This window comes from Phascolarctos cinereus, unplaced genomic scaffold (assembly GCF_003287225.1).
Source record: "Phascolarctos cinereus isolate Bilbo 61053 unplaced genomic scaffold, phaCin_HiC Scaffold_9;HRSCAF=440, whole genome shotgun sequence".
Taxonomy (NCBI): domain Eukaryota; kingdom Metazoa; phylum Chordata; class Mammalia; order Diprotodontia; family Phascolarctidae; genus Phascolarctos; species Phascolarctos cinereus.
In genome coordinates this window covers 112,436,684-112,454,344 of record NW_027556402.1, presented here as the reverse complement: position 1 = coordinate 112,454,344, position 17,661 = coordinate 112,436,684, and the positions used below count along the sequence as shown (strand labels likewise).

General features: G+C 36.1%; 1 protein-coding gene across 1 annotated transcript in view; it reads right to left on the bottom strand.

Annotated features, from left to right (window-relative positions):
• Window positions 1-17,661, bottom strand: part of ANAPC10 (anaphase promoting complex subunit 10) — a 120,861-nt gene that overhangs the window by 70,552 nt on the left and 32,648 nt on the right. Inside the window, exon 4 of the mRNA XM_020978287.2 lies at window positions 6,137-6,257. Coding sequence (XP_020833946.1) covers window positions 6,137-6,257 — 121 coding nt within the window. The remainder of the gene's footprint in view (window positions 1-6,136; window positions 6,258-17,661) is intronic.

The window sequence follows — 17,661 nt, the reverse complement described above, 5'->3', positions numbered from 1 at the left end:
GACTGATTTTGTGTAAGCCATTCTCCCAGAACCCAGAACTTCTTGCATCCAATTTTCTGTTTGTTGAAATCCTTTTCTTCCTTCAGGGCTCAGATCATGTACCATCTTTTCCATGCCTTCCTTATCTCCCTAAAACTGAAATTGTTCTTGTACACTCATTTTTATATAATATTTTAGCAGCTGCTTTGCCCTTAACACACTCTACTCTACATCACAGCTTTTTGGTCCCCCTCCTTAATCTCCAATCACCATTTTTAGCTACTCAAGGTCCAATACTGTATTGATTTTCACTTTCATATTCCCAACACCTAGTATGGTGAGATGCATGGTGGGCATTTCTTAAAAGCGTGTTGCTGACATGTTGAATTCTGAAAGTAGCCCAGTACAGTGAAAAAAGTGATGGGTTTGGAATCCAGGGACCTGATTTCAAATCCTGGCTTTGCTACTTACTCTTTATGTGGCCCTGAGCAAGTCCCTTCATCTAGATATCTGCCTGGAAGGCATCATAGCTTTTTGACAATGCCAATGGAATAGCCTGATCTTTGAGCAGTAATCTTTCAAGGAGACCGGAAAAAATAGAGAATGAATACTAGATATTTTAGTTTCAATATGGTGAAATTGCTACGGACAAAAAAAGAATTGAAAAAATATGGATAGCAAATTTTTCTCTTGTCTTCTGACCACAAATTTTAAAAATTAATATTATTGCCAATAAAAAGCAAAACTAAGATAAAATTCTTTACTTCATATTACGTAAATGAATCTGCAATTATTACTAACAAAAACATCTAATGAATTCCTCCTTCCTCACCCTTCTTGACCTCTCTACAGCCTTTGGTGCTGTTGATCGATCCCATTCCTTTCCTTGACATTCTCATCTCTCCAGGATTTTTTGTGACCCTACTCTCTCTTGGTTCTCCTTTTACTTTCTTACTGCTCCTACTCATATTCCTTTGTTGAATCTTCATCCAAGTAGTGCCTGCTCACTGTGAATATACCCCATCACTCTACTCTGGTCCCTATTCTCTTCTCCTTCTCTACTATTTTGTTTGGTGACCTCAAAAGCTGCCATATTATTTTATGCAGATGATTTTCAGATCTTTTTATCCAACCCTAACCTCTCTTCTGACCCAGTTTCACATCTCCAAATGCCTATTAGACATCTCGAACTGGATTTCTTGTAGACATTGTAAACAGTATGTCCAAAATTAAAATAATCATCTTTTCCCCAAAAACAATCCCCTCTTTCTAACTTTAAAATTCTTTTGAGGATACCACCATCCTCTGTTCCATTAGGTGCTCTGCTTGGTTTCATCTCCAGGAACATTATGCTTCCCTCAAGATAAGCTCATCACATGAAATCTCATCATAATGGAGACAGGTTCAGCTTTGATAACACCTCCTCAGCAATCTCAGTGGCCTCTTCCCTCTGACTGGAAGGCTGCAGCGGGGAGCAATAAACTCCTTCCAAAGCCTCATTTGATTGAATACTCAAAACTTTATAGCTGACTTCATTTTCCATCAGCTGCTCTGTTTGGTTTCAACTCCAGTACCCTGGGTTGGGTCCTGAACCTTCCCCACACCCCCTTTGTATAATGTCATCCTTCATTAGATTACAAGCGCCTTGGGGGCCAGGACTGCCTTTCTCTTATTAGTATCCCCAGAACTTAGCTCACTGCCTGGCACATAGTAGATGATTAATAAATATTTACTGAATGACCACCCTCCCAGTCACTGAGGCTGACAAATTAGGTATCATCCTTGACTCACTCTCTCCCACACCCCCATATCCAATTTGCAAAAACCTTCATGAGATTTCTCCCACACACCATCTTTTCTCCTCTAAAACTGCTATCCCTATCACACAGGCCTTCATCACTCCACTCCTGGACTACTGCAACAACCTGCTGGTTGGTCTCTCTGCCCCAAGCCTCTCCTTACTCCAATCCATCTCCCCTCAGCTGAATAAGTAACTGATTTCCCTATACTTAGTCTGATCATGTCACCACCCTCTTCCCCCATTCAATAAACTTTAGTGGCTCCCTAATACCTCCAAGAGCAAACATAAAATCTTCTCTTTAGCTTTTACAGCCCAGATTAACCTGGTCCCTCCCTATCTTTCCAGTCTTCTTACACTTCATTCTCTTTCATGTCCTCTGCAATTTAGTGACACAAGCCTCCTTGCTCTTCCTCACACTTCACCTCCTACCTTCATTCGTTTCACTGCCATCCCCATGCTTGAAATTCTCCTCCTTTCATCTCTAACTCCTGGCTTCCTTCAAGTCCCTTTCAAAATCTCACTCTCTACAAGAAGCCTGTCTGAATTCCCCTCAATGCTAGTGTTTTCCCTCTGTTGACTATCTCCAATTGATGGTGTAGATGGCTTGTTTGTACATAGTTTGCATGTTGTCTTCACCATTACACTGGGAACTCCTCAAGAGGAGGGACTGTTTTTTACCTTTATTTATATCCCCAATACTTGCTTAGTACAGTGCAGACACACAGCAGATGCTTAATAAATGATTGTTGATTTGACTTAGAGAAGAAAATAAATCAAAGCAACCTATAATATACTCTAAATTTTTGTGCACTGGGAAACATTTATGGGGGGAAAAACCTTTTTTTTATTTAAATTCAGTTGGATTTTCCATTCAGTTTAACCAGTCCCACAACCAATGGAATGGTTATGCACAGTTTTGCTCAAAAGATCTTGTAAGAGTTCACACTAATTTAATGATCTGTCTTAGCCTCTGAGTCAGAAGAACCATCAATAAAGCAAAATAATGTAGAACTTTCAGTGGAAGAATTTGAAAATAAGCTTAGTGTCCTCCTCACCTTGGCTTTTTAAAAGAAAACAGTGCTGTTTCTTCTCCTTCTCTCTAACTTATAAAAGCAGGAAAGTGGTGAAACAAATTCATCAAATGGAAGCTATTCAAACGCCAGCCAAATTCTCTACAAGCTCCACAGTATTCAGTGATAAGATTCTATAGTAGTGACCAAAGCTTCTAGTCTCTCAGTGGCAAACTGGCTTAGTGTGCTATTCCAGCTCTACAGGGATACCAATTCTATGACTGTCTAGTACACTGAGTGTTACTGCTTCTCAGCAAAATAGTGGAAATATACATATGTATGTATGTATATATGTATGTATGTATGTATGTATGTGTGTGTGGTGGGTGTGTATAGACCTATACTACCATACTTAAGGTAAAATTAAGGAGATTACCAAAAAGAATCATTTTCTTCTATAGCTTTCTGAATTTTTTATACTTTATCGTTACCATTTAAGCAGCATAAAAACACAACTGCCTCCAACCACTGTTTCAAAATTATAGTTTTTAAACTATTTAAAATACTGAGTTACTATCAAAATTAGTAATATTTTTAAAAGGGTTTATAATATCTTTTCTTTAATACATGAAGCTAGAAACCCTACACAGGAATACTTAAATTTCTTTATTAAAAATTGCATGGGTAATGTAGGTATCTATAAGTTTGTATATTTATATGTATATACAGATACCTACATACATATATGTATATAAATATATACACTATATGTGTGAGTACACATGCATATACACACACAGAAGCATGTGTGTATTACATGTGCATATAAAAACAAACAACAAATCAGTGTGAAATAAGAACATTGCCATTGAAAGTGAACATTATTAGAAATAAGACATAAACCTAGCAATTAAGGACAACAATGCCATCTAGTGGACATTTCAAATAGTCCATGCTTACCTCTCCCAAATGAATTGAATCAAAATTGGTTTACTTTTCACCCTTCCACAAATCACCACTAAATAACAAATGCAGCAGGGCTCTGAACAACAACAAATGGAAAAAAGCCTACAAGTACATGAGATCCAAACAAAAAAGAGATTAAAAGCATGTTAGGGACTTTCAGCTAATATAGATTTCTAAACAGGCAACTTAGTTCTCTTACAACAAGCAAAAACCTAAAATCCCATCATCCTGAAAAGACCAATAAGTCTAATGAGAAATTTCAATGCTAAGTGACTTCTTACATCCTAAAATTGCACAAAAAGCCATCCTGAATTCCAAGGACACAGGAAAGTGGGAGGTCAACAAAACCACTGGCAGCTCCAGCAATCATGCCAGTAGCCTCCCAGCCCCATCAGAGAGGCCAGAGACATGTACAACCTGCAGGATTCTAATCTTGCAGCAACAGAAAAAGAAGGCTCTACCAGAAAACCCTAGGGTGGTCAGGAATCCATGTCAGGAGCCCTGGAAGTCACTAGGAGTATCAGGATACCACAGGGTTCTGAGTTCTGTAGCATTCTGTCCTGGGATACTATAGAGGGCCCTAAAGATTCAAATAAACTGAACCTCTGAAATCCAAGCACACTTAACAATGAGAGCAAGATGTCAGAGTAGAGATGGAGATGAGCCAGGAAGAGACCAAGCAAAGGTAATCACTCCACCTAAAAGCACAGCAGGGAGCAGAACCTGGCCTTGACATGAAGCATTAATTAAAAAACTAAGCCAAAAGAGATGAGTAAACCAAAGAAAATACCAACCACTACAAGGAATTATATCCAGAGATGCCCCAAAATGCAACCTAGGAGATAGTGTTGCGCTAATAACTGCAAGCAGGGACTCAAGGGAAAAAACAGATCTCCCATGATGATTACATGAATACTTAGAAGAAAAAAAGGAAGAGAGTCTTAAAAATGAAATGAAAGCTCTGGAGGAAAGAAAAGAGAACAGTATAAAACATAAAATGGCAAATGTTACTCAATGGACTCCAAAAATGAGAAAAGACAAAACATCAATGACCCTATGATACAGCAAGAAATATTAGAACAAAATCAGAATATTGGGGAAAAAATGTAAAATACATGACATAAAAAACAACTAACCTGGAAAACAGGTCAAGGAGAGATAATAATTTAAAATTACTGAACTCTCTAAAAACCATGATAACAACATCCTGGACAGTAGATTTCAAGAAATCTTAAATAAAAATTGCCCAGATATTATAGAATAACTTATCCTGCAAAACTGAACATAATCCTACAAGGAAAAAGACTTCAAATCTCAGTAAAGTAGAAGTGTATGTAGATGTAAAGATAACAGCATAACAGGAAGAAGAAAACCATCCCAACTTCAATGTCTTCAAACGTACTGAGAGAGTTAAATGAGAAAAACAGAGGTTTTGAAGGTGAACCGATGCTGTTCTGAGAGTCTTAAGAGTGGAAACAGAAGGGAGGGTAAAAGGAGGAATACAGTAGTGTAAATAGGAGGAAGAAGGGAGTGTAACTTGTAATTTCTCATGATGGGGTATGTGAAAAAGAATAATACAAACATGGAGGAAAGAGTGAGTGGATTGTGCATTAGATACACCTCACTCTCACTTGAAATGAACAAAGAAGGGTTAAACACATACACAATTTGGTACAGAAATACATCAAAGAGGAAAAGAACCTATATGTTCATTAGCTATGTCCAAAAACAAAACAAAATAAAACAAAATCCACAAGCCTCAATCTGTACTCTGAGTTGACCGACTCTCTATGTGGAGGTGAGTAGTAAGTTTCTTCATGAATACTCTGGAATTTTGGTTGGTCAAGCAAAATAAATTCCCTTCTAGGATAAGGCAGTGAGGTGTCACAGCGATTGGAGAATGGAAGCTGGAGTCAGGAAAACCTGAATTCAAATCCAGTCTCAGACAATTATTAGCTGTGTGACTTTAGGCAAATCACTTAACTTCAGTCTATCTCCATTTCCTCAACTGTAAAATGGGGGTAATAAGAGCACCTACCTCCCAGTGTTGCTATGAAGATAAAATGAGATGATATTTGTAAAGCGCTTAACAAAAGTTAGTTATTTTCATTAGCAAAAACGCCAATCACAGGCTCGTTGATTTTACATTTCCAAAGCATAGTTTTTCTGAAAAAAGCCTCATAAATCAAGTAAAATTCAAGAAAAAAGGAAAATGAAATATTTCTAAAATAGCTCCAAAAGAGAATGCAGAAACTGCATTTTTAAAAATACTCAAAATTTTTCTTTCATGTTATAGTAACTTGTTTCTATCAAAAAGTTATTACAATACTGAACAAAGAACTAAAAAGATGGTACCTTTGAAAAGCTATAATTGACTTACTCTGATTTCTTGAAGATTGTGAAAATTATTTCCTACTCTGACGGAGATCTTGCTTGGAGTATAGCTTTCATCTGATTTGTAGTCTGCATAAATACATAATGTCTTCACTGTTGTTTTTCTTCTATGAATAATAAAGCAAAAAAAAAAAGTATAAGAAACAAACATCTTTGGTAAAGAAAGAGTCAAGTCAAGAAGCACTGATAAAGACATAGCATGTGCCAGGCACTGGCTAAGTGCTACGGATACAAAGAAATGCAAAAACAGTCCCAGTTCTCAAGGACAGTAGAGTGGGGGATAGCATGTAAACAACTAGGTACTAACAAAATATACACCAGATACATTGAGGATAATCTCAGGAAGAAGATACTATGATTAAGGAGGACTAGGAAAAACTTGTAAGAAGTGAGACTTTAGGTGAGATTTGAGAGAAGGCAGGAAAGCCAGAAGGTGGAGATGAGGAGGACAGCATTGCAGTCACTGGGGACAGCCAATGAAAAATGCAGAGCTGGAAGATGAAGTGTCTTATGGAAGGAACATCATGGAAGCTAGTATCTTAGAGTACATGGAGGGGCACAATTTGTATGACTGGAAAGATAGGAAAAGGTCAGATTATTAAAAGCTTTAGAAGCCAAAAAGAGGACTTTATATTTGACCTTGGAGGTAGTAGAGAGTTACAGGAGTTACCTGAATGGGAGTGGGATTGACATGACCAGTCCTATGCTAAATTTAGAAAGATCACCTGGACCACTGAGTGGAAGATGAAGAGCAAAGACAGACTTGAGGCACGGAGATCAACCATCAGGATATTGCAACAGTGAGGTGACAAGGGCTTGTACTGGAGTAATAAGAATGTCCAAGAAGAGAAGCCATGTATTTTAAAATATCTATAAGACATCTGGCTCGAGATGTCTTAATAATTAGTTAGAGATATGAGACTGAAAGTCAGAAGGAAAGTTAGGGCTGGATAAACAGATCTGAGAGTGATTTACATATAGATTATAACAGAATTCACTGGAGCTTATGAGCTCAGGTAAAGTCTTTATTTTGAACTTGATGATATGATTTAAATACAAGAAACATTTATATGCCCAAAGACAACATTTTATGGGACATCTGGTTATTTCATATTGCAGTGTTCATAAAAAGCATCTGCAAAAAGATGACCATGGAAATAATTACAGTTTAAAAGTCAATATCTGTTTCAGAATAAAGGTGGTAGATAAATTGTATAAAAAACTTGTTAAGACCCTCCAAATTTAACCAACATGTACTTTGATACTCAGTGACTTCCATGCAAAGGTAGGCATAGGTAAAGACAGCAAAAAAAAAAAATTTGGAAAATACAGATCAGTAGTAAGGAATGAGAAAATCCAGAACTATAGACTAAACATGAAAATCCTACCTAGAGATCTCTGATAGTTTCTTCAAGAACGAAATGTTGGACATGGTGAGTGGAGCAGCACAAACCATCTCTGGCCACTTCACTAGATTTCCCAACCTCCCAAGGGCACAGGGCCAGACCCAAATACCTCCTGAGCTCCCCAAATTATTCCCAGGACATCAGCATGGTTCCACTATGTCTTGCTGATCTTCAAAGAAGAATGAAAAGAGAGCAGAAAAGAAGATTAGGGAGGGAAGGTTAGGGGAAATTTTTCTCATATAATCAGAGTGGAAGACATCTATACAAACAAGTAGGAAGGGTGAGAAGCAAGCAGCAGACACCTAAGCCTCACTCACATCTGAGCTCATCAAAGAAGGAAAGAATAACACAGACACAGGGTTGAGTACAGAAATACATTTCACTCAACAGGGAAATAGGGAAAGGGGAAAAGGAAGAAGGAATTAGAGGAAGGATAGGTTAAGTGGGAGGTTAGTCCTATGTAAAACAAACTCTAAGAACATACAAAAAATATTTATAGTCCTTTTTAAGGTAGCAAAAAGGGGAATCTGAAGTGGTGCCCATCAATGAGGGGAATGGCTAAACAAGTTATGGGATATAAATGAGACGGAATACTACTGTGCTCTAAGAAATAATGAAGAGAATGGTTTCAGAGAAACCTGTAAAGACTTACATGAATTGATGCAAAATGAAGTGAACAGAGCTACAAGAACAATTTATACACTAATAAAAATATGGTAAAGACAAGAAAGAATTAGGAATTCTGATCAGTGTAACCATCAACTACGATTCCACAAGACTAATGATGAAATATGCTAGAGAGGTAAAGGCCTCAGAGTGTAGAATGAGTAATATATTTTGGGACATGGCCAATGTGGAAATTTGTTTTGCTAAATGATACATGTTTATAAAAGAGGTTTAGTTTGTCTTTCATTCTCAATAAGGGGAGAAGAAGGTGGATTTTTACTGATTGATTTTTTTTTAAATTATGCACAGGACACGGCAGCCTTCTGGTCAGAAACAATCACCTCCTACTCGTATCAGTTACTTCCAATACCTCCTAGATCTTAAGAGCTAAGTCAACACCTAAAGAGTAGGTCCTGTACCTTCTAGTCACCTACCTTCACGAACAGAACTCACTATTACTCTTCCTAGATTAATTTCTCAATGATTAACATATTGCTACACCTCCCTACTTTCCCCATCTCTATGGTACTAAATCTCCTGTTGTCAAAAAACCATCTCTGCCTCCCCAAACTCATTTTGTCCATTTCCTCATTGCCATCCCCCTCAACCATATACCCCTTAATGTCCCACTCCAGGTCTGCCTGGACCTTCTAGCATGCCCTCTGAAATGCTTGTTCCATAATTAATAAATTTCCTCTCACTTTAAAATACATATAACTCTAGTTTTTCATCTCTATTATCACTTATTAATCCAACCCTCCTCCCCTAACAGAAGCTCTCCCCTTGTAATCATATGTTATGGATCTATCCTCCACGTGTTGATTTTTATATGTTACTTCCCATATTACAATCTAAGTCTCCTGAGGGCAAGAATTGGTTTTGTTTTTTCTTTGTATCCCTACAGGTTAGTGCCTGGCAAAACGTATGTTGTTGTTCAGTCGTTCAGTCATGTGGGCTCTTTGTGACCTCGTGGACCATAACTATACATAGGGTTTTACTGACAAAGATAATGGACTGGTTTGACATTTCCTTATCCAGGGGATTTGGAAGGCAAACAGAGATTAAGTGATTTGCTCAGGGTCACACAGCTAATAAGTTTCTGAGGCTGCATTTGAACTCGGATCTTCTTGACTTCAGGCTAAGCACTCTTTTCACTGAGACATCTGGTTGCCTCCCTGGCAAAATACAGTAAATATTTAATAGATATTTGCTAATTGATGAGACCTTAATAACACATTACTAATATGGGAATCATTTCTAGATAACCTGTTTATATACAAACTATCTATTTGAGCAAAGATAAAATTAATATAAAACTAGGAGACATGAAGTACAATTAAAATAACTCCCACCTAATCTATTTAAACAAATTTTGAAATGGAAAAGTAGAAAATGCGTATGATAAAGGATGCTGACAGCAAACAACTTCATATACAAGTATGACTGATGTAAATCAACTGCTATAACAAGAACAAAGAGCCTAAAAAAGACTATCATTTGCAAATGCTTTGACCTATTTGCCAAGCAAAAAGATGTAGCAGTCAAGGGCAACACACGTTTAAAACAACTTCATTTGCAAAATCATAGGAAAAAGGTTGATGGAAGATTATAAACTGAAATGCCTAATGAAACAAGCAGCAGTAGAAAGAAAAAAACAATATAAAGAACCTTGGCAAGAGACCCAACTAAGCAGAGTTATCCCCAGGACTTTTAAGGATGAAACTGGAAGAAAGAAAACAGACCAAAGATGGAAACTGCCTTAAGAGACTTTTATAACAAATTATCTTCAAGATTAGTGAAAGCCCCACATTAGGGCTCTAGCTTCACTTCTAGATGAAATTTTTTGACGAAGTAGAAACAACACTAGAGCGCAAACATGAGAAAAGCAGTTGGAGTAGACCAAGTATTTATAGTGAGTCCATACTGGAGATAATATAATCTTGAAATCAATGAAGCATTAATTCTCAACATTTCTGCAGGGAAAAATATTTCAAATGTATGGAAAAAAAATCTGGGAGCTTCTTGCTACTCCTCCCTCCCCCCAAAAAAAGAAAGGCATTCAAGAGGGTCTGCATTTGCAGAGACAGAACAAAGCACTGCTTTAAAGTCTTTCTCCAACCAGCTGTGTCCCATACAGATGTCAAAATAACATGACTCCTTGAAAGATTTAACAGATAACCTTGTTTAAATATCCTCTTAACATTAATACAAAGCAAGGCATAAAAACAGAAAGACATATGCTTACCAAAGGTGTTTGTCACTACCATAGAGATTTAATGTTTGTCCCAATTAAAGGGAGATTTCCTATAGACAGTGAAATCTTCCAGATGTTTGTCTTTGCAGATGACATGATATTATCAGGCTCAGAATTTTAGAGCCTCTTAAATGAAAGCCATAATCACTCAAAAGAATTTGGTTTAACTATCTGCAAAGAAACACTAAATGAATGACAAATGTCTACTATCAAGACTACAATATTCAGATGAACAACCTATAGAGCTCATCCATCAGAGTGTGCATGCATGTGTATCTGCATTTATCTCTCTGTGACAGACAAATGAAAACAGAGAAAGCCTAGAAGTCAAACAAGAGGAGAGCATGTTAGCTTGCCTTTGGAAAATTATGAAAGTCTTTTACTGACCCCAATCTTTTCCCTAAGCCAATGGTACAACTTTATAATACCAATATTATTGTGATTATCATTATAATGGCTGTTAGTCATGGAATACTACAGCAGCCAAAGAATCAAAACTGAGGATCACCACAAGGGCAATGAAGAATACACAATGGATGTAGGCACACATTTATATAGTATTTTAAGGTTTGCAAAGCAATTTGTATATGTTTTCTCATTTGATCCTTATAATTCTTAAATCCTGGAGGCTAAATGCTATAATGATCCCCATCTTACAGATGAAGAAACTGAGGCACATAGCTATTAAGTGACTTGCCCAAGGTCACACAGCTAACAAGAATCTGAGTTCATATTAAAATTCAGTCTTTTTGATTCTAAGCCCAGTATTCTATCCATATTATAAATATAGAATTACACAAAAGCAACAGAGTAAAGGATCTCAGAGAAAGATTTGTTGGGTTTTTTTAATGGCCACATAGTGACAGCAAGATGGATAGCCCATGTGTTCAACTGGCATCCTTATGACGTTAAGAGAAAGCAAGGAAGATCTCTAGCACACTGAGATGGCATGAAAAAGAGTTATATAGAAAGGACAGTCACGTATGGATTGCAATCTACATCTTTGGAGAAAATAATCATATTGATGAGATCAAATATCTATCTGAGTAATTCAGAGGCATGTGAAAAAAAGTATAAATACATTAACACCTCAGGCATCTGATCATTTTATTTAGCAAACTTAACTATATGGAACACAATCAAGAAATTGGAATAATCCAGTAATATCACTCATTTTATTCTAATCCCCTACTTTCACAGATAAATGAGAATTGAGCAAACTATTCTTCTTTTCAATTCCATTTTCCATGGCATTTTCTTGATTCACTGTCCAGCACACAGTGATGCCTCTCTTAACTCACTCGACAGCACTTTATTCTATGTACTACATAATTTAGTAATTTTATAGACTATATCATTGCTTCAGTGTTAGCTCATGCACCTGAATCTTTTTTCCCCCACGTGTAAATTCCTTAAGAGCAAGGGCCATGAAATATATTTCTGTATCCTTCAAAGTATACAATAGTTGTGATCATTGAGGTAGACAGTCAATAAATATTTGTGGATTGATCTAACTGTAACTGACCAGCAATCTCTATTAGCAATAATTTAAAAGTAGTAGCCAATATTTTATGGCTTTGAATTTTGCAAACCACTTCTATCATATATATTGTCACATCTGATCTGCCTAATATCCTTGTGAGGTAAGAACTACCATCCTTATGTTCAGATGAAGAAAATGAGACTCTAGAAGGTTTACGGATTCAAACACAGTCACACAGTTGGTACTCAAATCTTTCTGATACCTAACTCTTTCTTTGCTATGATGTCTCTTTATTTCCCCAGGACTGCCCTATATATTCTTCTAATAAAATCTGATTCCATTAATAAAAGTGAGAGGGGATGAGAGAAAGCAAAAGAATTCTGTAAGCGGCCGAAATAGATGGCATCAAGTTCATGCATATTTCTCTTAGCAAAATCTCAAATCTTCATTTACTCTTTTTTTTTGTTTTTGCTTTTAGGCAATTGGGGTTAAGTGACTTGCCAAGGGTCACACAGCTAGTAAGTGTCAAGTGTTTGGTCTGAGGCCGGATTTGAACTCAGGTCCTCCTGACTTCAGGACTGGTGCTCCATCCATGGCGCCACCTAGCTGCCCCAATTTACTCTCATTTTAAGCATCATTTAAATGCTTAGCTAGCTGATTTCCCAATCCACAACAGTTTATATGCAGTAAATTCTAATTATGAGTTTGACTGGAAGAGTACCTAGGAACAGATAATGTTGATAGCAGTAAAAAGTGACAAACAAGTCTAACAATGAAGGAGATAAAAGAAAAACTATGGAATTGCAGATGATGTCGGACTTTTATACCGCTGGTTGGTTTTGCAAAACTTTTTTTTCCCTTTCTTTTTATTCTTTATTATAAGGGAAAGCTAGGGAGAGGGGAGAGGGGAGAGGGAAGGTTACAAAAGAGACATTAAAGTCAAGTAAAAACAAAAGATATCAATAAAAACTATGTTAAAAAGAAATCTATAAAAAATAGATAAAACTCAAAAAGCACAGCAATCTGTGACCATTTACTGTAGAGGGAGATGGAGCTACCTAAACACCTCAATAGGCCTATCACTACATCAAAGTACTAAGCAATAACAAAAAATTTCTGGGTCACAAAAAAAATTATGTCCTATATATATTTTTTTTCTTTAAAAAACAGTTTGATTATGTTTTTAAAAGTATTGCTATCATTCACCAATGACTGCTTCCAACCCCTAAAAGAACCCTGTGTCATGAAAAAGAAATACAATTAAATAAAACAAATCAACACATTGCCTTGTTTGGTAATGTTCTACAATAACAGTCTACTATCTCTCTACTGAAGCATAAAGCATGTTTCACCATCCGTCTGAAGTCATGATTGTGCCCTATAGTCTTTAAGAAGGCAAGAAAACAAATAAAGCACTTTAGAACAGCTTAAGTGAAAAAATACTTATTTTGGTCCTTAAAGGAATAAGCTGCAGTTATCTCAAAAATTCCCTTATGTAGAACACCTCACTCCTCAACAATACCCGTACACATGTAACTTACAGCTTCAGAATCTATCTCGTATATATTTAATTACATATATTTAGAGTAACTATGTATATGTATGTGTGTATATATACAAACAAAAATGTTAAAGTTTATACAACATCCTGGGTCTAATTTTCTCCCTAAGCTTAGGCAATAGAAGGCACAAGGAAAAAATCAAAATCAATTTGTCTCTTATTAAGTATGAAATAATCTTCATGCTATGAAACTTAAAAATAGGGATAAATCTCAGGGAGTAAACTGAGAAATATACTTTTCCTCATGCCCAGAAAGGAATTTAGATAGAAGCAACATGGAGAAAAACTATTATCCTAAAATTAAGAACTAACAATTGCCAAAATGAAAATATAAATTATTTTACTTAAGCTTTTCAATGACAGAGATGCAAAGAGAAATCTGGTTTGGACCTCATCATATTCAATGAGACAAACTCAGGTAAAAGAAAGGCAAAAATACTTTTATTAGCACACTAAAGCAGCAAGCAGCTGGAGTGGGCCCCCAATTTTACATACATGAGCAAACAACTTCCAAATCAAGGCAAAAGTATGCTGATTGTTTACAGGTATTATTGCCACCTCAACTCTTCCCCATGTCTAAATGCACATGTGCACAAGACTGTCATTTCTGCTGGCTGGTTGCACACTACTCAAAGTCTAAGCAAGATTAAACATGGAGTCACGCAAATGGACTCTGAATAAGTGGCTGACTTTGTACAGATAAATACCTTGTATTTATTTTTCCATATACATGCTATTTACTGTTACTAGAATACAATTTCCATGAGGACAGACACAGACTCTTTTGTAAGTCTTTGTACCCTAACAATTTTTTCACAGTGCCTGGGAAGGGAAAGAATGTTATCTATCAGGGGCCCAACCACGTAAGCAAAGCTAGTTTTTTTTCCCCTAAAACTAAAGGAAAATGACTTCCAAACCTAACTAGCTCAGAAGACTAAGACTCCAGGTCCCTGATTCAGCACCCCGGTCACCTTAAAAAAATAAGAGACTGACTGCAAAAGAAGTCAGAGCTCTTCAGACTTGGCAGATGCCCTCCAGCCAGAGAGGTCATAACAAATTGCCAAGGAGTATAGATTATATAGAAATGAAGCCCAAGCCAAGTGTTAAATTCTTGTTGAGTAGTCCTTCTATGCTATGGCTAAGTAAACCTCCTTTTGTTAACTGTTTAACATTCCACAAATGTTTCATTTCATGCCAAATCTTAAAAACTGGAATGAAACTATAAACTAAGAGATTGGCCTTGGTCAGCTCTGGTTTATGATGTGGGCACAGAGTAAGCATTTGATAAACGCTTATCAAATGAATGACAAAAATATAAAATTCTTTTTTATCTGATGATATTTAATATACATCAAGTTCAATTTTTTTTTACTACTTTATTACATAAATTCCTGTTTATCATTAAACAGTCTGGCCATAAGAACTGGAAATTAGTTGAACAAGTTGTAGTACATAAAGGTAATGGAACATTACTGTTTCATAAGAAATGAGTAGGTGGACTTCAGAGAAACCTGGAAAGATATACATGAATTGATGCTGAGTGAAGTGAACAGAACCAGAAGAATATTGTACACAGTAACAGCTACATTGTGCGATGACTAACTTTGATAGACTTAGCCCTTCTCAGCAATGCAAGGATCTAAGACATCTCCAAAGGTCTCATGATAAAAAATGCTATCTGCATCCAGAAAAAGAACTATGGGGTCTGAGCAGATCAAAGCATACTCTCTGTTTTATAAGCAGTTAAAAATTTTAATATATAGTTCAAAAGAAAACAAAGTTCTTTGATGGATTCATAATTCCATACACAATCCCCATTTTCTATCTTTCTTTGAATTTGGGAGGTGACATTATAAAAGTGTGGAGACTGAAATTTAATATTCCAAGTCAAGTCAACATGAATTTATTATAAGAATATGCTGTGTCAGATACTAATTTAAGTACTGGGCATACAAATACAAAGAAAAATAGTCCTGGCCCTCAAGGAACTTACATTATAATGAGGGAAAACAATACATAAAAGGGAGCTGAAAAGCATACTGAGATAGGCAGGAAACGACCATGGCTAGTCTAGGCACTTCCTCAAAATGGAAGTTCCAGGGGCTGCTAAGCGGTGCAGTGGATAGAGCACCGACCCTGGATTCAGGAGGACCTGAGTTCAAATCTGGCCTCAGACATATAACATTTACTAGCTGTGTGACCCTGGGCAAGTCACTTAACCCCACTGCCTAACCAAAAAAAAAAAAAGAAAAGACAAAATGGAGGTTCCAAGAGGAACTCACCAGTGGAGGAAGGGATTATAGGTATGGAAGGCTCTTCCAGGATAAGAGGGTGATATGAATTTTGTTTCTCATACATGGTACAGAATGCCCAGGATTATCATGAGGCCAGTGTCCTATGATAGTTATACAGGATAACTGCTGCTGTCAAATTTCAGCCTCAAGTTGACTAAGCCAAATGAAACTGCTTTGTCTATGTTACCCATTGCTATTTACTAGCCAAGCCTCTACAGGCCTCTTATTCAAAAAGGCAAAAGATAGAATCTTATAACCAAGAATAACACACATAGCAAAACTGAGTATAATCTTGCAAGAGAAAATGGCCCTTTGGTGAAAGAAGCTTCCCTGTACTCGTGATGAAAAGAGCTGAGCAGAAATTTTCGAAACAGAAATGCAGGATTCAAGAGAAATATAAAGAAGCAAATACCACTGAGCAATAGGAAGAGCTTATAAAAGGATGAAGTATTTATATTCTAATGGGGAAAAGACAAGTAACCTTTCAAAATTCTATTCTCATCTGGGACAACAGAAAGTACTGAATAAGACTGAAGGCCAGGAATGATTTTATTATGTTTAATGATCTTAAGAGAAGGGGAAAAAAGGGAGAAGGAAAAGGAATACAGGAGGGAAAAAATCATGAAGATAAAGAGAAAATTACTATGTTACATAATCAAAGTACCCTGGGGGAAAAAAAAACACACTATTACAAACATGGAGGAAGGGGTGAGAGGTGCAAATATACCTTGAAGCTCACTTTCATCTAACCAGGTCAAAGGAGGTTAGAAAACACACACACACACACACACACACACACACACACAACCCCGCATAGGGTAGTGTGGAAATACATCCAACTCAACAGAAAAACAGAAAGAAAATGGAAGAATACATATTTCTCAGCAGTAAGTGGCACCTTTACTAAAAATGAGATAATATATTAAGTCATAAAACCTCAAAAATTCAGAAATGTAGATATTAAATACACTCTTTACTGACCACAATGAAATTGAAATCACTCCATGAAAAGGCCATAGAAGAAAGGATTAAAAATGAATTATCAATCAATATCCCCATTGAATAGAAAGAGAATTTTTAAATAAAATATTAGCATAGTGCTTACAGCAATGAAATAAAAAGATTAAATATTATGATCAGGTAGAATTTATATCAGAAAAAGCTTTTGACAAAAGGCGATGCTCATTTCCATTAAAAACACCCACAAACATAAGAATAAATGGCCCTTTTCTTAATGCAGTAAATAGTATCTATTTAAAATTAAGAGCTAGTATTACATGTAATAAGGATAAACCAGAGGCCTCTCCAATAATATCAGGGGTAACACAAGGCTATCCATTATCACCACTATTATTTGATATAGTATCAGGAATGTCAGCTATAGTGACAAAAAAAGAAATCGAGGATGGTCAAAAGAAAAATAAAAATCAAATTCTTACTTTTTTGCATATGACATCATGATTTATTTAGAGAATGCTAGATTCAATTAAAATAAATTAAAACAGTAACTTAAGCAAAGTAACAGGACATAAAATAAACCCACACAAATCATCAGCTTTGATTTTTACTTCAAACAAAGCTAAGGAAGAGATAAAAAGAAAAATCCCATTCACTATAATTACAGAATGTATAAAATATTTGGGAGTCAAAATACCAAGGCACACATAAAATCTGAACCTCAACACTGAAGCTATATGAATACAACTATTAAATAATCTTTATAGAAATAAAGATACGCTAGAATAATTGAAGAAAAATGAACTGCTCTTGGTAGGCTGAACTGATATAATAAAAATCATAATATTATATAAGTTAATATATTTGTTCAGTGTCATAAAAACCTAACA